Here is a 23,173-nt window from a genome sequence, read left to right on the forward strand (position 1 = left end):
AGAGAAGAAAACTGGAATTAAGGAGAAAGAGCCTGACAGTGGGAGTAATTCATCACTGGAACGGAACGGAAGTGGTGGGTGCTCCATCGCTGGAGGCTTTTAAGAGATTGGACAGACATCTATCTGGAATAGTACAAGATGCCCTTTTTGTGCAGGGGGTTGGACTAGAAAGAGGGATTTTCAACCTCTTCAGCCACTGTACCACTTTTAGGATATGGCGACATCCGAGTACCACCAGTCGCCTAGCAAGGTGTCAAAAACTTGATGACCAAAAAAAAGGAAAAAAAGTGATCAAGTACAAGTAGTCCTCGACTTACAACAGTTCGCTTAGTGACTGTTCGAGGTTACAATGGCCCTGAAAAAAGTGCCCCCCCCGAGCCACAGCCGAACAAGAAACCTGCCTGCCCACCTGGCAGCGCTCTTCCTCCTGTCCGAGGTTTTCATGGTTGTGAGCATTTCTGTTGAGGATTGGCAGCGGGGGTGGGGTGGGGTGGGGTGTTTGGTTTTTATTCCCCCCCCTATCTGCTGGGTGGTTGCAGGTTTTGCTCACTTCACATGACCCTGGGACACTGTGACCGTCATAAATATGAATCAGTTGCCAAGCATCTGAATGTAAATCACAAGACCCTGGAGATGCTGCAACGTTCCAGCTGATTGGTGCTTCTTCTGGGCTCAGAAGCGGCAGGATCGGCGCCAAGCTCCATCTGGATCCTGGCACTGATCCTGGTGCTTCCGCTGAGCCGACAGCCCTGCAGTTCCAGCTCTCTCTTGCTCAGGCTTGTGTGGTGCTGCCACCGGTTCAGCTCATTCCCCTCCCCCGCTAACACTTCTCTAGGATGGTCGCGTACCACCTGCCAGGTGCCAATGTACCACAGGTGGTACCCGTACCACTGGTTGAAAAGCCCTGGACTAGAAGACCTCTCCGAGGTCCCTTCCCACTCTGTTGTTATTCTTAGGCCTTCCAGTCCTTCTTCCCAAGAACTTCACCACCTCTCGTGCACAGAAAACGCAGGGAAATGTGCAACACCCACTTCTGCTTCTTCCCGAGGCGGCCAGATCAGGCCTGCCAAGGGGTGTTTTTGCACCCATTTCCCAGCCCTTCCCAATGTTGAGAAATGCACCTGCCATTAACGAAAAGACAGCATCCAAATCACACCCACTTGTTTATTGATACAAAGCAGAGTACAAATAGCCTTTAAAACTTCTGGAACTGTTTTTTGGTGCCGGCAGCCTTGGTCACCTTGAGGACGTTGAACCGGACAGTCTTGCTCAGGGGGCGGCACTCTCCCACCGTCACAATATCCCCAATCTGTACATCCCTGGAAGGGGGGGGGGAGAAGAGGAGGAAAGAGCTTTAGACTGGCCAACAAAAATCTGAAAGTAGCTTCCTGCAAGTCAAATGCAGACCACGGTGTGGAAGAGGCTGGGCTGGAAGGTGGGGTTAAAGGTGTCAGCAGTTTAGACTCATTGCATTGTCACAAAAAAGTCCAGCCTCCCTTGAATTCTGTTCACCCTTGATGTTACCCCTTCAGTCGTGTCTGACTCTTGGCGATTCTCCGGGCCAGGGGCTCTCTCCACGTCTTCCGATCTTGCACTACTTGAGCCCTTCTGTGCTCTGGCCAGGGTCAGCTTTGATGGTGCCCAGCCACAGTGTCCTTTGGCGGCTGGGTTTCCTCTTACCGCTAACTCTTCCCAACCGAACTGCTTTTCTCAATGAACTTTATTTGAACTCTATCTACCACCAATTTAGCTCAACTAATCCTTAGTTGATTAGATTCTTGTATTAGAGGTAGCAATAATACAACTCTTCTGTGGTTTGAATTCAACCAAATGCTCCTCGTTATTGGCGCTTGGGAAGCGAGAAGGGAATCTGGTACGGAATCACGCAACACGAGCCACCTTCTTCTCTGCAGGCCAACACACGCGTGGAAGAAAAGGAGCTGCCGATACGAGAGGATCCCCCGAGCATCCTTGACAGCACCAATAGCCCCACCAGGGGCACAAAAAAGGATGAGCTGAAAGGTGGGGGTGCAACTCCAGGACCACAGTGGACAGGCCAACCCCATGGTGCCTTATCCAAGGCTTGCCCAGTTGCCAGTGATTTGGGGGCCAAGATAAGCTAAAGTAAAGCAAGCTCTTTGGTTCAGCGAATGCCAGACTGGCACCTTCAGCAACGCCCCATTCACACGAGGGCTCTGCAGACCATCGTGAGATCATACATCATCACCAAAAGGCTTGCTGTAGGCCACAGGAGTCCATCTTTGGCAACCCGAAGACTCCCAACTGCCAGAATTCCCCAGCCAGCACAGCTGGCTAGGGAACTCTGGGAGTTGAAGTCCACAAGGCTTCAAGTTACAAGGTTGGACACTCCTGCCTTAGGCCATAAAAATACAGGCTGCCATTGCCCCAGCTTTCATGGGAAGAGGCCGGTGGGGGGAGGGCTACACTGCACAGAATTGTTCTGTCAGAGATTAATGGTCCATTTTTTTTTATAATTAACACATGTAAAGCGTAACCATTTCTGTCTTCCTGCGTGCAGGACAAAAGGTGTGTGTTAATTATACCACCCAACACAGGAGGACCTCTCCCCCGGGCCTTTGCGCAATGGAAAACAGGGAGGTTTGCAAGGACCCCCCCCCCCAAGGCAACCAGCTCAGCAGCCCTCCCCCCGCAGGCCTTCAGGGAGCCTCTCCCGGCGTTTCCTCACCTGAAGCAGGGAGAGAGGTGCACAGACATGTTCTTGTGCCGCTTCTCAAAGCGGTTGTACTTGCGGATGTAGTGCAGGTAGTCCCTGCGGATGACGATGGTGCGCTGCATCTTCATCTTGGTGACCACCCCTGGGAGAGGGAGGGAATTCTGATGAAGGCCAAGAACCCCTTGGGGGGCCCATCTGGGGCTTCAGGGAGAGACAGGAAGGGCCCGAGGCCAGGCTGGGCATCAGTTGTGCCAAAGGGCAGCGTCGACAGCACCCACTCTCAGGGGCTCCGCAGACCATCGTGAGAAAAACATCCCTTGCCACAGCGACCTCACCAGAAAGGGGGGGGGAGAGAGCAGGGCAGAAGCAGAGGCCAGTGGCCCACCAGGATATCCCAGATACTTTTTCCAAAAGACAATTGGACTTTCTTAGCTTTAAAAAAAAGCTTCACTTCTTATTCAAGCAGCTTCTTTGGTTCTACATGACTGGTGGGGAATGGAAGGATCTATGGGCCTTGCAGTCACCTGGTCATTAGCACTCTGAGCAGCTGACGCCACCTGGGGGTCATTTGTAAGCTCAGGGTGACCTGAACCAAAGTGCAAATGGGTGTGGAACTGCTGAAAGGTCTGTGTTGTAAACAGGAGATGGGTGGTGTCGTACACATCCTCTTCCCGCCCCCCCCCCTTGAGAGAGGGCTGTTCAACTTTGACACAGATGACCTCTTTGACCCCCTCCTTCAAACCCAAGGGTCCTCTCTGTCCAGAATGTGGACATTCCAAAGGGTGGCCTTTGACTTTCGGATGCAGATGGGCTGCTGAGTGGGTTGGCACTCATTTGCACCCCAATTCAGGGGATTTTAAAAATACAGATAAGCCTCCAAGTGGCTTCAAGGACTCTAAAGAGAGCTAACAACTGACCCCCCACCCCCCATTCAATTTTTTTTTGCTGACAAAGAGTTAAATGGGAGACTAGAATAGCTATTTCGAGCTTCTTTGCTCTCATCAGCTAGCCATACGCTTTGCGGCTAGCTGATGAGACCAAAGATGCTGGAAATTGCTATTCTAGTCTCCCATTTAACTCTTTTAAGTCTTTGTCAGCAAAAAGAAAGACGCTGCTAGGCTGGAGCTGCAAGGCAAAAGAAATCATAGTAACAGTACTGCAATATAGCAGTTCAAAAACCTAAAGTGCATCAATCAGACCGGACACACACACACACACACACATCGCTCTTTCTCCTCCTCTGTGTGTGTGTGTGTGTGTGGGTGGGGTGGGGTGTAAACGTCCATGGAAACTCTCAGGGCTGCCCCACAGGGGCTTTTCCACAGCCATCGCCCACCAGTCGGTCAGAACGGAGGAAGCTCCTTGGAGGAGAGGGGAAACGTTTTCCAAGGGGGGGGGACTCCAGTCGGAAACCACGAGAGTTTCCATAGGCACTTAGCCCACCCCCACCCCCCACACAGAAGGGAACCAAAGGGGGAGAGGGCTGTGGGGGGGCGGCCCCTCCCTCCCTCCCTGCCTACCGGAGAGGATGCGGCCGCGGATGGAGACGTTGCCGGTGAAGGGGCACTTCTTGTCGATGTAGCTGCCCTCGATGGCCTGGCAGGGAGAAACGGGGAGGGAGAGAGAGAGAGAGAGACGGGCGTGACGACCCCCCCCCCGGGACCCCCGCCCAGCGCCGCCCCTCCCGCCTCCCGGCGCCCGCGGGCACCTCCTTGGGGGTCTTGAAGCCCAGGCCGATGTTCTTGTAGTAGCGGGGCAGCTTCTCCTTGCCGGCGTCGCCCAGCAGGACCCGCTTCTTGTTCTGGAAGATGGTCGGCTGCTTCTGGTAGGCCCGCTCCGTCTGCGGGGGAAGCACAGCGCGCTCAGCCGGGCACCGCCGCCGCCGCCCCGCCGCCGCCCGCCGCCCGAGCCCCGGCCCGAGGGGGACCCACCTGCGTGTCCGCCATCTTGGCCGCGCGGAGCGAAAAGGGAGCCCGCGCGCGGCACGCCGGGAGGTTTATCCTGGCTGGGAGGGGGAAGTGACGCGTGCGCCCCGCCTCTTCCGCCGCCCGTTCGGCCCTCCATTGGCCCGGAGACGGGAGCGGGAGGCGTGCCTGGGGGAAAAGGAGAACCGCCTTCGCCGGGAAGGGCACGCGGACTTCAACTCCCAGAATTCCTCCGCCAGCTTTGCAGGGGGCGGGGGGGGGAGAGGAAGGCGCAGGGCGGGGTTTCCCCACCAGGGAAAGGGGAGAGGCAAGTCCCGGAGTCCCTGGTCTGCGCCTGCGCCAAGGGAGGAGGAGGAGGAGGAGGAGACGGGCCCCTTGGACTTCAACTCCCAGAATTCCCCAGGCGATCCATTCTCCCTGGGGAATTCTGGGAGTTTTAAGTCCACGGGTCTTTCGAAAAAGTTGACCAGGGTGGACAGCCCTGTTAGACGTTTTTGTGCCAGCCATGGCAGTTCCCCCAAAAGGTCATCAGATGGGAGCAAAGTGGGTCAGGGGTCCCCGGCCCCTGCAGCCCCATTGGAGAGAGAGTTTTATGGTTAGGGAGGGGCCGAGACCCCCCCCCATAAAAACCTCTGATCAGGGGCTGCTCTCTCTCTGCTCTCTTTGTTCTCTCTTCTGCTTGCTTGCTTGCTCATCCATAGCTCTCAACCCAGGCATGGATGCCTCCACGTCAGGGAACTCATTCTATTTACTTTATCGTTAAATAAAGCTTTGAATGATTGCATTCCTCATGATGCCTTTTACTTCGAAGCACCTTAACGAACCATCGACCTCGTGAGACCATCTCACAAGCCCTGCCTTAAAAGAGTGCCATTTTATTTATTTGTTAAAATTTATATGGCGCCCCTCTCTCTGTGGAGCTCCTTTGAGCGGCTCTCAGCAATGTAAGGATGTAGTGGTCTTTAAAAGATTTAAAAGCATCCGACGTCAGGCCTTAAAATGTTAAAACTGCCCAAGAACTAGGCAAGAAGGGACTGATGCATAAACTGCTGGGCGGAGGCGAGATCTTTTGCTAAGCTACTGTCTTCAAAGTGGTCATTTTTCTGATATCTCTCATTTCAAAAGCAATAATGCATCAGTTGCACTCGCTGTGTTGGTTAAGTCCACGCTAAGCAAACAAAATATATTCTTGTTTTTAACTTTTTTTATAATATTCACACATATCTTGGCTTTTGATGTCTATTTGCTGCAGGAGGGAGATGGGTGGTCTCTAAATTTTATGTATAAATACACGTTTAGATGATTTATGGAGTCCTAACCTTACAATATGGTCCACCCTCAGCCCAAACTCATACATCTCCTGCAAATAAAGCCATGTCATTTCTCTGAAAATACCATTGGTAAGTCTCATTTGATAAGATAAATGAGAAGTTTATGTTCTTTCCAAAGCCTGACTTACCATTTTTTTTTCTGCTACAACATTTGCCCAGAAAAAAAAATCTCAGAATGTTTTGTAGGGCATTTGTATTCCTGTATGTTCTGAGCTTGGTGTATCCTAGCATAGCCCTGGATCCCATCATGCTTGGGCCTCAGGATCCCTGCTGGTTCTGGGCATCGATCTGCCCTTCCCCGTAGTCATTCTTCCAAGAGCACCATGTCCACAGACAAGTACAAATATTTATTTCTCTCATGCTACAAATCCTAAAAGCTTTTAAGTACAAGGTGGTCTCTTTGATCAAGGAATGGTCTAAGTGTGGATAAAGCTAACCAAACACGAAGTAGCACATTCCACAAATCTCAAAAGTTCTCTTAGCCTCAGGTTTTGTGTTCATCTACAGGCCAGCGCCTTGAATTCTAGACCTTAATCAAGTGGTATATTCTCTTTCTTGCCCCCTCAGTCTGTCTTCCTTTAATTTAAATCTGGAATGGTAGAGTGGAGGTCTTGTCCCGCTGTGTGACCTCTTTCTGTTATTGGAAGAGCACAATCATCCTCCCCCTTCCATCAATTCTCGTACCCAACTCCTCAGATCTCTTCAGAAGACGACATCCTATTTCTTGATTTGATTTCTATAACTGCCCATCTCAACAAGTGACTCGTATAAAGAGTCGTGTCGAACGTCTTTGTGAAGTCCTTCATGAAAGGCCCTTCCTCCTAAGGACAATGGTGACCACTTGGTCTCGGATCTCCTTGGTCTTCACTCCGTAGACAATGGGGTTCAGCATGGGAGGAAAGAGGAGGTAGAAGTTGGCCAGGAGAATGTGCACATGAGGCAACACGTGATGGCCAAATCTGTGCGTCAGGATGGTGAAGAGAGCTGGGGTGTAGGACACCAGGATGACCACCACGTGAGCTGCGCAGGTGCTGAAGGCTTTGTAGCGGGCATCTCGCGAGGGCAGGGCCAGGACCGCCCTGGTAATCATGCAGTAGGAAAAGGTGATAAACAGCAGATCAGCCCCGACCACCAGGAGTGCCACCAGAAGCCCATAGACCACGTTGGTCAGGATGCTTGAGCAAGCCAGTTTCACCACCGCCATATGCTCACAATAGGTGTGAGCAATGATGTTGGTTTTGCAGTAAGAAAGACGTGCCGCTAAGATGGCGATTGGGGCAATGAAGATGGTGCCTCTCAGGATCACCACGATGCCAATCTTGGTCAGCAGAGGGCTGGTTAAGATGGTGTCATACCTCAGGGGGTTGCAAATGGCCACGTAACGGTCAAAGGCCATGGCCACCAGCACACTGGACTCCATGACCGAGAAGGCATGGATGAAGAACATCTGGGCCAGGCAGGCCTGGGAACTGATTTCTCCAGCTCGGAACCAGACGATGCAAAGCATCTTGGGTAGGGTGGAGGTGGACAGGATCAGGTCTATGCTTGCCAGCATGCAGAGGAAGAGGTACATGGGCTTGTGGAGCCTCTGCTCCGTGGCGATCACGTACAACATGGTGCTGTTCCCCAGCAGTGTCACAATGTACATAGATGAGAGCGGGATGGAGATCCAGTAGTAAAAGGCTTCGAGGCCAGGAATCCCCAACTGGATGAAGGAAGAGGGAGAGTCGTGGCTCCCATTAAGCGCAAACATTGCACCTTGTAGGCATGGTGCACGCAGGATCCACAAGTACCTCTGCCCTCTGCCGGAGGAAGGGAGAAGAAAGGGGTGAATTTTGCCCTCCCGCCACATCAGAATACAGAATAGAGAATAACAGAGTTGGAAGGGGCCTTGGAGGTCTTCTAGTCCAACCCCCTGCTTGAACAGGAGACCCTATATCAGGGGTCTTCCAACTTGGCCCTTCAATGAGGGCGTGCCTGGCTGAGGAATTCTGGCAGTTGAAGTCCACAAGTCATCAAAGGGCCAAGCTGGATGACCCCTGCCCTATATTATTCTAGACTGTCCAGGTGGCTCTCCAGTCTCTTCTTGAAAACCTCCAGTGATGGAGCAGCCACAATTTGAGGAGGAAAACCACTCCGTTTAAAGATCCAATATGTTAGCCTCCAGTCCCCTAATCGTCACTGTTGCTCCCCACGGCTGGTTATCCCTCAGGCGTGCCTTTGATAGTTGGATCTCCACATGAATCCCTTTCAGAGGGATTCACACCTTTTCGTGGATTATAATGCCTTACAATGGGTGGAGGATGTTTCAGAATTCTGGCAGCTGAAGTCCACAAGTCATCAAAGGGCCAAGTTGGAAGACCCCTGCCCTATATTATTCTGGACTGTCCCCCACCCCTCAAAACAAGCCACAATCTCAAGAGGCTGCGTCTTTGGCTACAGAATCAGAGGTTCCCCTTCTCGCTAAGGGTTTCCCCACCCCATATTTGAAGTTGTCTTTCTTTATCCGCTGACCCCAAACGCAAGGGGCGGAATGGGCTTTTTGGGTTCCCGGGGAGGAACACCACACCTGGGGTTCAGGAGGCTCTGCACAAAGTGGGAGGGGTCTTTTTAGCCCGCTGGCAATGAAGAAGGCCCCCTCCCCCATGGCACGTGTCGGGGAGTGGCAGAATGTCAAGGAGAATTGATAGGCGGAGGCTGAACCTCCGATGTTTGCCCACTGCCCTGCTTTGCAAGCAGCAACTCCAGTCTTTACATATTCCTTATTTAATGCCCATGAAATAGCCACAGGATAAAATAAATCAAAAAGGTGGTTGGCAGTAGCTAATGCTGAGTTTTCCTGGGGCTGCTTTAAAGCGTGTAGCTTGGTAGCATCCACAGGTGTCAGTTCGAGGGGGGAAAGTAAGAGAGAGAAAGAGAGAAGCAAGAACTAAGGAGAAACTTCCTGGCAGTGAGAACAATTAACCAGTGGAACCACCTGCCTCCAGAAGCGGTGAACGCTCCAACGCGGGAAGTTTTTAAGAAGAGACTGGACAGCTATTTGTCTGAAATGGTACCGTAGGGTTTCCTGCCTGAGCAGGGGGGTTGGACTAGATGACCTCCAAGGTCCCTTCCAACTTCATCCTCATCATGACGTCTGAACAACTAGCCTTGGAACAACCAGCTTCAGGGGGAGGAAGGCGACAGAGATGCCCACCAGCTTCTCTGTTTCCTTCAACTAACCAACCAGCTCACTGAAGCCTGGTCCGCCTGTTGCTCTGCCCCCAGCACACTGGTGGTCGCCAGAGCGAGGCGCCAGCTAGACTGGCACTCAGGGACATGTAACTAGACCCTCCACCTCACTCACCCCAGATCCCAAGCGGCCGGTCCTGGCAGCAAGCCCTGCCACAAGCAGTGAACGGAAGGACCCCTTGCTCTGCCTGGAGGTGGCGCCTTTGGCCTCCCCTCAAGGCTGGAGGGCGGGAAGCAGAGATGGGAGCATTTATTCACCCGTGTTGCCCCCTCTCTGGCACTGCTGGGCCGGGCGCTGAGAGCACCTGGCATCTGGGCGCCTCCCGAGAGGCTCCTCTCTGGAACAACCGCTGAGCCAACGTTTCCTCTCTCCTTCCCTCGGGCACCGGACTGGGCAGGGAGGAGGGACGGGCACGGCTCCCTGTGCCGCTGTCTGCCCCCTCCCTCCCTAGTCTGGGATGGGCAACCTGCAGCCCGGGGCCTCTGGGGTCCTGGGGGCTCTGTGCTGGGGTTCTGGGTCTCCCTCTGACCGCAGAGCTCTGGGCTCTGGGCCATGGAGAAGTAGGAAGAAGTTGGAAATGGCAAAGCTGCCAATCATGAAACGCCCCCCTCCCTTCCCCCCCCCAGCCCCTGCCCTGATCTCAGCTCTCTGCAGGGCCTCTGTGGTACAGAGGATGCCTTGCTTAAAACCGGAGCACGTCTGCGGTTCTTATTTTTATTGAAATTTTTTAAACATTACCTTTAAAAAGATACAAACTTAAAAAAAAAGAATAAAAGCCAAGAATAGAAAGTGCAGGAAAGAAATAAAAATATGAAAGAAAGAATACCATTTCTTTAAAAAAAAGAAAAATGATTTCCTTCTTTGTTGCAATTTTAATATATATGAGCAATATAAGCCATTTTGGTAACCTCTCACCTTTGCTTAAAACACGGCAAATGATCCTCTTCTTCCTACATTCCAGTCATCAGTGGTTTGGGACCAGGTCGTAAGTACCCCCCCCCCCAGGGAGGTCCGTCATAACTTTGAACCAGTTGTAAGTCGAGGACTACCTGTATCTCTCTGAGCTTTGCTGACAGTATGTTTTTTCTTCTCTTGGCATCTGTCCCATCTGTTTAGTCAATAAAATCCAAATAAATAAATAAAAATAAAATAAAATAACTCTGGTTCTTTCCCACGTCTCATGAAGTGAGCTCTGAAGCTGCTCCTTTGACATTCCTCATGATCTGTCATGGCTTATCTCGCCTTTGCGCTTGTGAAGGCAGCAACATCTGGGATTACGGCAGGACCTGTCTGAAATGGCACAGGGTCTCCAGTCTATTCTGATCCCAACTCTTGCTCAGTCAGGGTCTCCTTCTGGCTGCATGGTCTCTAATATCTCCAGCCAAGAACTCCAAACGACTCAGAAAAGAGAATCTAGGTCTGAATGGAAGGGAACTTCCTTATGTCTTGCCCAGCAAACCACCTTTCTGGTGTCCTGGAGAGGGAGTTTAATGAACCAGACCTTGAAGATTCATGCCCAGTGTGTGGTGTCCATCTGAACCCACCGGTCAGTGCATGGAGTTAGAGTGGCAGGAGAGCATGGACAAACACAACCATGTGCAAAGACCTGGTGGATAAAAGTGCCAAGACCCAGACAGTGTGTTTGTGTGTGTGTGTGTGTGTGTGTGTGTGTGTCTGTGTGTGTGTCTTTGTATGCCTTTGCATCATTCTTGGTTCTGGAGGCCACCTAGAGGAGTCCCTGCAGTTTTCTGAGCAACTCTTTCAGGAGGGGTTGGCCATTTCCTCCTTCCTGGGCTGAAAGGGAAGGACTGACCCAAAGGCGTGACGCCTGAGGAGGAACTAGACATCCAAAGCAAATGCAGGTGTCAAGATGATATGATGATGATGATGGTGATGGTGATGGTGATGGTGATGGTGATGGTGATGGTGATGGTGATGGTGATGGTGATGATGATAATGATAATTTGGAAGGGACCTTGGAGGTCATCTAGTCCAACCCCCTGCTTCTCTGCAACGAAGTTACTGATCAGAAACTGTTGGGTTCTGCCTGCTGGTTCCAGTGCTTCCTATTCAGTCAGGAAGCCCAACAACGGCCGGGCTCCCCAGGATTATAGCTGCCACTGAGGATGTTACCTGGCTGGTTCATTGTCAGACCTGCCGCCACATAAACCTCCCCACAGAAACGCTTTGTGAGAAGTCAGCCCACCAGAGAAGGAAATATTAAAAGGCCAGGAAAGTATATTTCCTAAAAGGATCTTCGAGAGGCAGAAAAGCATGCCCAGTTTTTCTTAATAGAAGTTGCAGCACATTGCATAACCGGAACGGAGAATCACGTGCCCAGATCCCCAAGTTCAACTCTCCGCTCCCTCAGGCTGCCTCCCGCTGACCACCCACCCCGTGCAGCCAGCCAGGTTCAGGCAGGATGTTTCAAGCGCAGGATGGCACGCGGCGGGTATCCTGGGTGACCCCGAAGCAGCGTCTGGCAGAGACACAGGACCTGCCTTCTCCCTCCCACTAGTCCGTGGCAGTCTGTCACTGAAGAGGAGCCAAGCACAGCCAGCCTGAGGTGGCAGCTGACGTGCAGGAAACATCTTCAGGAAAGTCCCAGGGCAGCCAGGACTCCTCGTAGTTGAACCCTGAGCCACAAATATTCCTCTTTCCTGCTCCCCAGAATTCCTGACTGACCACGTGGACAAAGGACGCTGCCTTGAGCAGCTCCCGGGCCGGTCTCCTCTGGGGTGAGCAGCAGGACCTACATATCTTTCAGGAGACAGAGATTGTCGCGGCCCAGTTGTTGCATCTGTTTGTGCTATTGTCTAGGAACCACAAACTGCTCCAGAGGCTGCTAAGGGAGGGGGCGAGGGACAAAAGGGCCCAGGCCAGACAGCCCGTCTGTCCTTCCGCCTTCAGGAGGAAGAGAGGCCGGCTCCACCGGGACTGAGGCTGCCTGGGCCTTCTCTTCTCCTGGGGGTGCTGGGGGAACCATGGGAAGCCCTGGAGGGCCCAAGGGAGGAGACGGCTCTGACCTCACCCATCCTGACGGGGGAGGGCAAAGTGAGCCCCGTTCCCTGTGGTGCCAGGCTGCCCTTGCCAGGAGACCTGCCTTCCGTGTCTGGGCGGTGAGATCCCGGAGGGCAAGGAGGCCCCAGTCAGCAGGAGAGGCTCATAAAGGCAGCCGAATCCAGCCAGCCAGCCTCTCTCCCAGCTAGAACCCAAGGAACCGGGAAAGCTGTCCGGGACACGTCAAGCATCAGCCTGTGAGAAGGAGGAGGCTCGGATCACTCCCGCAGCTGGCCTGGTGGGGGTCTCTGGGGGGGAGAATGCCAAGGACTGACGGAGAGCCACCGGGTTCGTTTCACTGAAGGGAAGCTGCATACAAGGAAGGGCCCCGGTGTGGGGCCAGGAGCTGTGGGGGAGTCCGGGCAGCCACTGAGTCTGGGGCTGAGCCAGCAGTGCAAGCAGCCCCCCTGTGAATGGCTGGGGGAGATGCGCAGAGCCCTTTGCTGAGGGCTGAGCCAAGCGTGGGGGGAGCGCTTTCTCTCAGCTTCTGAGGTGCTTGGGAGGAAGGACTGCTGAGCACCCTCAGCCAGCACCAGGTAAGGGGAGCCGCCCTTTCTAAGCCAAGGTCTGTGTGCAGGTCAGCCAAAGCACCCATGCGACACACCCAGCCGGTCGGGGACAACCTGGCTCAGCTCCTTCCTGACTCTGCGTGTTCTCTGCACGGAGCCCTTTGGATCGGCTGAGGATTCTCTCTCTGGAGCTCAGCCAGCACCTGGAGGATCGGTTCAACCTGCTGTTTAACCTCAGATGGGGAAAAATTAAAGAAGGAACCACAAACCCCTCAGCAGATCCTACAGAGAGGGCTGGGCTTTCCCCAGCAGCTGATTTTTAGCTTCTGGGTGAAGTTGGTGCAACGAATCCGCATATTCAGGTCAGACGGAGGGGGCTTTGTTATTTCCAGGGATGCATCCCAACTAACATCCATCTTTCTGGATTTTCTCAGGGTCAAAATCCAACCAGAAATGAAAGGCAGCATGTCAGGAGGAAGCCCAAATGTTTCTGTGGGTCCTTCCCAACCTCAACTGTCCGTGCTCAGAGTCAAAAAGGCGCCATCCATCATCTGAAGGAACATGCCAGGTGCTCCTGAGACAGCCCTCAACTCCTTGGCACTCCTCAACAATTCCAGATCGAATCCATCGGTGGTCTGGCTGACGGGGATTCCTGGTCTGGAATCCAACCTCGCCTGGATCTCCATCCCCTTCTGTGCCATATATCTCATTTCCCTTTTGGGGAACTCCATTATTCTTTTTGTGATCAAAACAGACCGAAGCTTCCACAAGCCCATGTACATCTTCCTCTCCATGCTGGCTATCACAGATCTTGGTCTATCCATCTCCACCATGCCAACCATACTAGGCGTCTTTTGGTTCAATGCCAGAAGGATCAGCTTCACTGCTTGCTTCACCCAACTCTTCTTCATCCACTCCTTCTCTTTGATGGAGTCCTCTGTGCTCTTGGCCATGGCCTTTGATCGCGTTGTGGCCATCCGCAACCCACTCAGGTATGCCGCAATCATGACCATGCCAAGAATAAGGAAGATGGGGCTGGCATTTGTGGCCAGAGGGGTGTTCTTGGTCTTGCCATTTCCCCTCCTTCTCAGAAGACATCGCTACTGTTGTGTCAATCTCCTCTTCCACTCCTACTGCCTTCATCAGGAGGTGATGAAGCTGGCCTGCTCGGACATCACCGTCAACACCATTTATGGCATGTTTGTCATTTTCTCCACAGTGGGGGTGGACTCTGTCCTTATCCTCTTCTCTTACATGGTGATCCTCAAGACTGTGTTGGGCATGGCGTCACGGGCAGACCGCCACAAGACCCTCGGCACTTGTGGCTCGCATATCTCTGCAGTGTTGCTCTTCTACACACCAATGATTGGCTTAACTGTGATACACAGGTTTGGGAAGGATTCCCCGCTCTTTGTCCGTATTTTTATGGGCTACGTATACCTGCTGGTGCCACCCCTCATGAACCCCATTGTGTACAGTGTAAAAACCAAGCAAATTCGAGACAAGATAATCCAAATTTTCCTCAAGTGGTGCACGAAAACAAGAAGCTTCTGTTCTTAGTACTAAACATGATTGTCTAAAATTCCATGAAAGGCAGGTCAGGTCTTCCAAAAGATTCAGAGAGCCTTTCTCTGTGGATCAGGTCACATTCACACGCGTAGGGAACATAAGCTTCAGGATTGAACTGTGAGGTCCCTGGTGCTCTCTGAACTTGGTTGGTTTCTTGCATAGGTTCACCTCATTTTGCACCTCATCATCTGACTAGATAACATCATCCGTAGTAAGGACACCAACATCTAGCACTGATGATGTTACCTAATTTAGTAATGAAATATCTGCCAGAAAGCAACCAAGCTCAGAGAGCACCAAGGACCCCATAAAAGGTCATGGAGAACTATGGAGTTGGAAGTGATCATGAGAATCGTCTACCATGTTGTGTGCTAGAAATCCAATTTAACTTCCACAAGAGGTGTCTGTCCAACCTCTTCTCAAAGAGGTCCCACAACGTGGCTAGGTCATATCTGCCTGCAATCGTCTTTTCTTAAGACTCAGCATTGTCTATTATTCCTTCGTTTTGTTCCCACAGGGCATATCTGCGTGATCCTTCTAGTATCTTTGCTGCCCTTCCCTAAACGTCTTCTAATCACTCAACATCCCTCTGGAAACAAGATGCCCAGAACTACACAGGGTACTTCCCTGGTGGTCTCTCCCATACAGAAAAGGGGCTTTGAGGGTCTCTGATCTGAGGCTTCTTCTGACAGACCTCAGAACTACAGTGGCTGACGTGGCCGGCTCAAGTTCAGTTTGTTGTCAACCACCGTATCCATGTCATTCTTTAATGCGAGGTTACCAAGCTATAACAGCTCATTTGTTTGTTATCCCTGCTATATCTTTCTTCCCCAAATCTAATGCTTTATTTTCCTCGCTGTTGAAAGACATCTGGTTCCTCTTGGCCACCCTCTGCAGTTTCAACCGTCCAGGTTAAATTCAGTCATCCTCAACCTTTTCCCCAACCTCACTATTTTACATCATCCACAAATCTGACGAGAAGCCCCTCAACCCCATCATCCTGGTCACTAATAAAAATGTTAAATAATGCGGCTTCCAAGAGGCATCACCATGGTATCCCACGAGCTGCTGCCACCGATCACCGTGTACCGTCTCAGGTTTAGTCACCATTTCCACAAAAAAGGCCCGAGGGAGGAAGGCGGGAGGTTTCCCCCTGAGGGGGGAGGAGGGAATGGATGTCTCCCTCCTGATCTGAGTGCAATCTGGGGCTCCTGAAGTCCCTCTTGCTCAAAGCCTTCCATGGACTCAGAAGAGGTGGGGGCATCAACAGATCTCCAGATGCTGGGCCAAGGCCCCTCTCTCTCCTCTGGCTGGGACTCTCCAAAAGACTTTGCCACTTGGGCTTGAGGCTGCCCTACTGGACTCCCCCATCGCTCCTTGTCCTCCCTCAAGGAGTCTCCGCTTTCTTCCTCCTGAAGCAGAACTTCTGGGGAGACCCCCCCCCCGCCTGGCCCACCCTCCTCCCTCCCTGGACTCAGCCCCTCCCACTTTTACCCAGCCCTCCATGCTTTTTGTAGCACCTCATAAGTTATTGATCCCAAGTGGGATCTGGTGGGTCAAAGGGGATCTTCTCTAAGCTATTGTCCTCCAGGTGTCTTCTCTCCAATAAACATTCTTTGAAAAAATGATTCCCTGAGTTTTGCTTTGGATTGTACTCAGAGCTGTTGGCATCCTTGTTTAATACCATTGAATCTGTGAATCTTGTGAACATTAAAGCAGTGAGACCTTGAAGATCAACCCCATTTTAAGTCGTTTATTATTCATTTAGCGTACGGTGGTGTTACATTAGCCAGGAGACAACCATGCTAATGCAGAGTAATATCTTGACTGCCTGCTATTCAAGCATGTGCATTTCCCAATCTGCACCACAGGGGGCGAGCTAGCTCCACACCAGAGAAAAAGACTGTCGTCTGGGGTCTTCTCCCTCCACTGAAGTTGCCTTGTCAATGGGCATTTAACCCAGGAACGTCCAGCGCCAGCCAGCTGGGTTCTGACCACCTGCACGGAGGCAGCTGGCTCGTCTTCCCACCGAAGTGATACCTATTTGTCTACTCCCGTGTATCATGCTTTCGAACTTCTAGGTGGGCAGAAGCGGAGGCAAGGGGTGGCAAACCTATGGCACATGTGCCACAGTTGGCACGCAGAGCCCTCTCTGTGGGCACGTGCGTTGTCGTCCCAGTCCTAGGCCTTCAGCTGGGTTTTATAAAACCTTTTTACTTTAGGCCTCCACCGTGTGCAAAAAAAAAAAGTTCAATCAATCAGTTTCAACTTTCATGGGGAAAAAAAGATCTTGCAAAGTTGGAATTGATTAATTGAACTTTTTAGTCCCACCCAATCTGCTGTTACCACCGCAGCCACGCACACCCAATGGGCCACACCCACCCAAGGGACCACGCCCACCCAACACCTGACAATACGTAAGTGGGTTTTGGGTTGCAGTTTGGGCACTCCATCTCTAAAGGTTTCGTCATCACTGCTCTATACCATTTCAGACAGGTGAGTGTCCAGAATCTTCTTAAAAGCCTGCAGTGATGAAGCACTGACAACCTCTGGAGGCAACTTCCATTCCACTGGTTAATGTTTCTCACTGACAGGAAGTTCCTCCTTAGTTCCAGGTTGCTTCTCTCCTTGATGAGTTTCCATCCGTTGCTTCCTGTCCTGCCTTCTTCAGGTGCTTTGGAGAATAGCTTGACCCCCCCTTCTTTATGGCAGCCCCTGAGATATTGGAAGACTGCTCTCATGTTCCCCCCCCCCCAGTCCTTCTCTTCATTAAACTACACATACCCAATTCCAGCAGCCGTTCCTGGTGTGTTTTAGCCTTCGGTCCCCCCGATCATCTTTGTTGCTCTTCTCTGCCCTCTTTCTAGAGTCTCAATGTCTTTTTTATATTGTGGCAATCAAAGCTGGATTCAGTATTCCAAGTGTGGTCTTACTAAGGCCTTATAAAGCGCTACTAACACTTCATGTGATCTTGACTCTGTGCCTCTGCTTATTCAACCAAGGATTGTGTTGGCTTTTGTGGTGTCTGCAGCACACTGTGGTGCTCTCTGAGCTTGGTGGGTTTCTTGCAGATGGGAGAGATGGCTGAGAAGGTGCTCTGGGGTGAATCCCCCCAACTCCCAGCTCTTTTTCCAACTTCCTGGCTGGTGTTCACACAACACAGTGGACTCGGGTTAAGAGAACGCACTTGCTGAGTTCCCCCAGTCTGCCCTGCCCGAAGAATTCAGCCTTCTCCTGGCCTTGCCTGAGGACCCGGCTCTGACAGCAGGAAGGGAGCTGAGTTTCCCGCAACCCACCCACTGCCCACTTGCGCCGTGGTCCTTCCAAGGAGGCTGCTGTTGAAAAGCACCCTGGAAACGGCATCCCTCTGAACCTGCCCCCAAGGCTGCAAGGGGCACCAGACCCCCACCCCAACTCTTCCCACTTCCTGGCTTGATCCCGGCTCCTCAATCTGGCTCTGGCACCAGACTCTTCCTGCGAGGAAATGGGATCCAGGACGAGGAAGACCTTCACACCATTTTTCTCCCTGAAGTTGCCACCTGCCTGGTGAACGGTGGGTGGGTCGGGGGGTCCCTCCCTGTACCGGAGAAGGTGAATTGGCTGGGAATGATACGGAGGGGGTCTACAAGGTTTGGGCTTTTTCAGGAATCCAGAGTCATCTCTAGACGAGATGGTCAGGAAACCAATTAAACAGACAAACAAACAGACAGACAGACAGACAAACAGACAGACAAACAGACAAACAAACATTCTTCTCAAATAATGAGTGGATTATTTTGAGGCCAAGCTGTGACTTGATGAGAACCAAAGCAGAACCAAAGTTACGGGGCGAGGGAGACCATGTGACCTGCCACGCGCAGCAGCGCAGTCCTACACATGGGTGTTTCTTTGGTGAAACTTGCTTGGATTCTGCTTGGCGGGCAGGAGAGCAGCAGCATGGTGCCCCCTGCTGGCAACCGAAGGGACTCGCTCTCAGGGAGCACCACTCAGCGAGGGGGGGAGTCATCCTGGACCTGCCCTGGCAAGAGAGATGGAGGGGTTTGTTGGGGAGGGGGAGAGACCAGAGGATCCTGACGAGGCCTCCAGACTGGCCAGCAGGGCTTCTTCTCCTTGGCACACCTCCTCCTCCTCCTCCTCCTCCTCCTCCTCCTCCTCCTCCTCCTCCTCCTCCTCCTCCGCTATTTGGCCCCCAAGCAGAGCAAGACTTACCCATGTGGGGGGTGGGGGTGGGCAGGAGATGGGGCCTTCAAACACCTGGAGCGCAGAGGAGTCGGGGCCTTCAGGGGACTGACAGGGAGCAATTCCAGGTTTGTTCTCCCATCCCATGAAAGTGTAGGCCGGGAGGGAGCACCAAGGAGTCAAGAATAGCAGAAGGAGCTACTTCTGAGCAGATTCTTAATTGTTGCTCTCCCGGAGACGGACTCTTGCCAGGCTAAAGCACTTATCCGCACAACTACTAGACATGCCCTGTGGACTGGTAGGGTGGCTCCATCTGCGCCCCCTTTCTGCACACCAAAGACCCCAAGCTTCTTGGTCTCTCTGCTCGCTGGGAAAGAACCCCTCCCTCTTGCAACTCTGCCCCCTGCCCACCCCATCGGGGCAGCTTGGGTGGGAAGTCCCGATTCCTGGATCCCATTTTGGAAAGAGAGATTGTGGCCTCTGCCTAAAGGTGCCACGACTCCCAAACTGAATGGGAAGCAGAGGACGGCAAGTCCTTATCCACAGAGTAACTTTGTGGAGACCTGGATTAGTTAACACAGGGGTCCTCAACTCCTCTGGGAGTCCACAAGTCTCAAAGCTGCCAAGGTTGAGGACCCCCGAGTTAACATACGATTCCTATATAATATTATTTACATAAATTTATACATTCTTCCCACAACAGATTAGCCAGCGGGGGCAGTTGCAGTGTCCCTGAGGTCAGTTGCAAGGACGGGTAGATTGCAAAGCCAATCTGAATTGTGACCACATGACTGTGTGTGTGTGGGGGTGCTGCAGGGACCCTAATCTTGAATACAGGTTGTATTTTCTTTCGTGCGGCACTGCTGTAATTTCTGCACTCTTATCTGCCGCCCACTGAAGTCTTCACTCGATGCTATGAACAGAAATCAACAGGAAGAGAGTCCAGGTAACCAAGCAGACACTTTGCTCTGCCTGTCTGAAGAGGGAGGGGGCTGGCGAGGTTGCCAACGCTAGTGCCTTTCTCTGGCACTCGCTTCGGGGCACCGCCACCACCACCCCTGCCAGCCTGCTTCTCCTGCCTCTGCTGACCCATTGGAAGCATTGCCAGCCAGCCAGCCCAGGTTTGCCTTCAGTTCGTGCCGTCGCCCAACGGATGGTACATCAGTCAATTTGCTCTCGGGGCAACTCTCTGCTTGAAGATACCTTGCCAGGTTCTCCGGGCTAATTCTAAGTGGCCATGACAGACTCTTTCCTTCCCAGGAGGCCCTTAAAGATCTTCGTCCGGATCGGTTTGGTTTTTATACTGTAGACAATGGGGTTCACAAGGGGTGGCACTAAAAGGTAGACATTGGCCATGAGGATGTGAACCACGGGAGAGGCATTTTTCCCATAACGGTGGATCATGGAGAGCCCAATCATTGGCGTATAGAAGGTCAGGACAGCACAGATGTGGGAGATGCAGGTATTCAAGGCTCGGAGACGTTCTGCCTTAGAGGCTTTGCTTGGCACAGTTTTGAGGATCGTAATGTATGACAATACAAGCAACGTAGAGTCGAGAACCATCGAAGACACTACCACCATCAAGCCGTAGACGCTGCTGATCCTCCGGTCTGAGAGGGCCACCTTCAGAATGTCCTGGTGCAGACAGAAGGAATAGGAGAGGACATTGATCCTCCCGTACGCCAGACGCTTCAGGAGGAAGGAGGCTGGGAAGACAAGGAAGGCAGCTCGAAGGGCTACCCCTGCCCCAATCTTGATGACCGCCTCATAGGTCAAGACACTGGCGTACCTCAGAGGGTTCCAGATGGCCACCAAGCGGTCGAAGGCCATAGAGAGTAGAATACCCGACTCAAGAATGGAGAAAGTGTGGATGAAAAACATCTGGACCAAGCAGGCATCGAAGTGGATCTCACGGTGGTTGAACCACAGGACACTCAGCACGGTGGGCAAGGTGGCCAAGGACAAGCCCAGGTCTGAGAAGGCCAGCATGGAAAGGAAATAGTACATGGGCTCTTGGAAGCTTTGACCCGTCCTGATGATGAAGAGGATGGTGCAGTTCCCTGTGAGGGCCACCAAGTACGCGGAGCAGATGGGGAGGGAAATCCAGAAGTGGAGTTTCTCTAGCCCAGGAAAGCCTGTCAGGAGGAAAATTGGGAGGCTGGCAGTCTTATTAGAAGTTGTCATAATGCTGTCCCAAGACGTGTCGCCTGCAGCCTTGGATGTCAAGGAAAAATATGAAAAGAAAAAGGTATTCTATGATAGATAGTGACTCTACAGTATCAATCTACGGAGGTCACTAATATTTGGACACCGCCACGATAGCACAAAATCACTTGATTTATTACACTGACGTGTCCCCTAATGGCTCTGAGAGGTTTCTAAAGCAGGGAGAGCTAAACCCCAAACTCATTTTCTCAAACCTCTCAAATCCATTTTATGAATGGATGTATTGCCCATCACAACTATCCGATGGCAATTTAAAATGCAAATGGGACAATTAAAAAGTGCCTTGAGCTTTACATAATAAATAGAAAGTGGACGACTTTTGCTAACTGCATCTTAAGATCAAAAGATATTATGGTATCAAGGTTGGGATCACCTGTTTTTCCTCATCCGGAGAGGCAGTTTGGGGTTGTGGTTGAGGAACCAGGCTGGGTACTTGGAGACCAGCTGGCTGGCCTTGGCCAGTCCCCCTCTCTCGGTCCCAGCAAAGAGGCAAACCACTTTCTTCTTGCCAAGAAAACTTCCAGGGACTTCTCAAGATTGGTCATAATTCAGTGGAAGAAAAAGTACCTCCTTCATTCTCCAAGGCTCTTGGAAGTTCCCAACGTCTATTCAGCCAGTTCCTTAAATATTCTGCAGGAAGGAGCCTCATCTGGAGAAGCTGGTGACTTCAAGGCACTCAAATTAGCAAGAAGATCCTTTTATCACATCTTTTCTGGTGCGCCCTCTCGTTTTTATCTTGTCACCCTCACCACAGTTGGTGGAAAAGACCCTGCAATTTCCACCAGACAAGAGATGTATATGTCTTAGGACGGCACCGGCTGCTTTCACCAGAGAAAAATCCTCTGAGAGTTGCTCAAGTCAACCTCAACGTGGCCTCTAAGGATCCCTGGGGACCCATTGTGGGGAATCTCTGCAGCTCAGAGTTGACCTGTGGGGTCCTTGGTGCTCTCAGAGCTTGGTTGTTTTCCTGAAGATGTTTCATCACCCAAACAGCTAACAACGTCAGTGCTAGCTAGAATTCTGGAGAGCCCAACTAGTTATCAGGCTATCAGTTGACTAGAAACACTTAAACCAGCAGACAGAATCCAACAGATTTTTATAAGCAAGTTTATTGCAGAAAAGCTAAGAAGCTGCTAGGGGAGGGGTGTGTAACTGCTGTGTGTCAAATGCAGGTGCCCTTTAGAATGAGAGGCCTGGTACTCTGTGGCTTAATGGAGCTGGAGATGATCTTTGCTCCGGCTGTTTGAGTCCTACATCGCATGATGGAATGAGTTTGCCACCCCTTGCCTCCCCTTCTGCCCACCTAGCAGTTCGAAAGCATGATACACGGGAGTGTATTTTAATTGGGGTTTTAATAGTACAGGGTTGATTTAATATTTTTTAAATTGGGTTTTAACTTTTGTATGGTTGATTTTTAACTCCCTGTAAACCGCCCTGAGTCCTCAGGGAAAGGGCGGTATATAAATGCAATAAAATAAATAAATAAATAAATACTTCGGTGGGAAGACGAGCCAGCTGCCTCCGTGCAGGTGGTCAGAACCCAGCTGGCCGGCGCTGGACGTTCCCGGGTGAAATGCCCATTGACAAGGCAACCTCAGTGGAGGGAGAAGACCCCAGACGACAGTTTTTCTCTGGTGTGGAGCTAGCTCGCCCCCTGTGGTGCACATTGGGAAATGCACATGCTTGAATAGCAGGCAGTCAAGATATTACTCTGCATTAGCATGGTTGTCTCCTGGCTAATGTAACACCACCGTACGCTAAATGAATAATAAACGACTTAAAATGGGGTTGATCTTCAAGGTCTCACTGCTTTAATGTTCACAAGATTCACAGATTCAATGGTATTAAACAAGGATGCCAACAGCTCTGAGTACAATCCAAAGCAAAACTCAGGGAATCATTTTTTCAAAGAATGTTTATTGGAGAGAAGACACCTGGAGGACAATAGCTTAGAGAAGATCCCCTTTGACCCACCAGATCCCACTTGGGATCAATAACTTATGAGGTGCTACAAAAATCATGGAGGGCTGGGTAAAAGTGGGAGGGGCTGAGTCCAGGGAGGGAGGAGGGTGGGCCAGGCGGGGGGGGGTCTCCCCAGAAGTTCTGCTTCAGGAGGAAGAAAGCGGAGACTCCTTGAGGGAGGACAAGGAGCGATGGGGGAGTCCAGTAGGGCAGCCTCAAGCCCAAGTGGCAAAGTCTTTTGGAGAGTCCCAGCCAGAGGAGAGAGAGGGGCCTTGGCCCAGCATCTGGAGATCTGTTGATGCCCCCACCTCTTCTGAGTCCATGGAAGGCTTTGAGCAAGAGGGACTTCAGGAGCCCCAGATTGCACTCAGATCAGGAGGGAGACATCCATTCCCTCCTCCCCCCTCAGGGGGAAACCTCCCGCCTTCCTCCCTCGGGCCTTTTTTGTGGAAATGGTGACTAAACCTGAGACGGTACACGGTGAT

At 51.8% G+C, this 23,173-nt stretch overlaps 4 protein-coding genes across 4 annotated transcripts; 1 reads left to right on the forward strand and 3 right to left on the reverse strand.

Annotated features, from left to right (window-relative positions):
* Positions 1-1,146: 1,146 nt before the first annotated feature.
* On the reverse strand, positions 1,147-4,735 carry RPS11 (ribosomal protein S11). Its single transcript, XM_083362399.1, has 5 exons — positions 4,627-4,735; positions 4,404-4,535; positions 4,216-4,291; positions 2,708-2,837; positions 1,147-1,319 (listed from the first exon to the last, which is right to left on the reverse strand). Exons 1-5 carry the CDS (start codon positions 4,639-4,641, stop codon positions 1,196-1,198), a joined length of 477 nt encoding a protein of 158 aa, XP_083218525.1. The 5' UTR covers positions 4,642-4,735; the 3' UTR covers positions 1,147-1,195.
* Positions 4,736-6,753: 2,018 nt separating this feature from the next.
* On the reverse strand, positions 6,754-7,704 carry LOC310640292 (olfactory receptor 52P1-like; the record flags this gene model as incomplete). Its single annotated transcript, XM_083362506.1, has 1 exon — positions 6,754-7,704. One exon carries the CDS (start codon positions 7,702-7,704, stop codon positions 6,754-6,756), a length of 951 nt encoding a protein of 316 aa, XP_083218632.1.
* Positions 7,705-13,313: 5,609 nt separating this feature from the next.
* Positions 13,314-14,312, forward strand: LOC310640293 (olfactory receptor 51G2-like; the record flags this gene model as incomplete). The annotated part of the gene is made up of 1 exon (XM_083362507.1): positions 13,314-14,312. The coding sequence occupies one exon, from the start codon at positions 13,314-13,316 to the stop codon at positions 14,310-14,312; it is 999 nt and encodes a 332-aa protein (XP_083218633.1).
* A 5,415-nt stretch (positions 14,313-19,727) lies between these two features.
* On the reverse strand, positions 19,728-20,684 carry LOC310640294 (olfactory receptor 51G2-like; the record flags this gene model as incomplete). The annotated part of the gene is made up of 1 exon (XM_083362508.1): positions 19,728-20,684. The coding sequence occupies one exon, from the start codon at positions 20,682-20,684 to the stop codon at positions 19,728-19,730; it is 957 nt and encodes a 318-aa protein (XP_083218634.1).
* Between the last annotated feature and the right edge of the window lie 2,489 nt (positions 20,685-23,173).

The sequence above is a fragment of the Vipera ursinii genome (genome assembly GCF_947247035.1).
Source record: "Vipera ursinii genome assembly, chromosome: 4".
NCBI lineage: Eukaryota > Metazoa > Chordata > Lepidosauria > Squamata > Viperidae > Vipera > Vipera ursinii.

Excerpts from the sequence above, each read along its gene's own strand:
- RPS11 (XM_083362399.1), bottom strand. Across the intron at positions 2,838-4,215 it reads CCGCGGCCGCATCCTCTCCG|GGGTGGTCACCAAGATGAAG; the intron begins GTAGGCAGGGAG and ends TCCCTCTCCCAG. Across the intron at positions 1,320-2,707 it reads CACCTCTCTCCCTGCTTCAG|GGATGTACAGATTGGGGATA; the intron begins GTGAGGAAACGC and ends CCCCCCTTCCAG.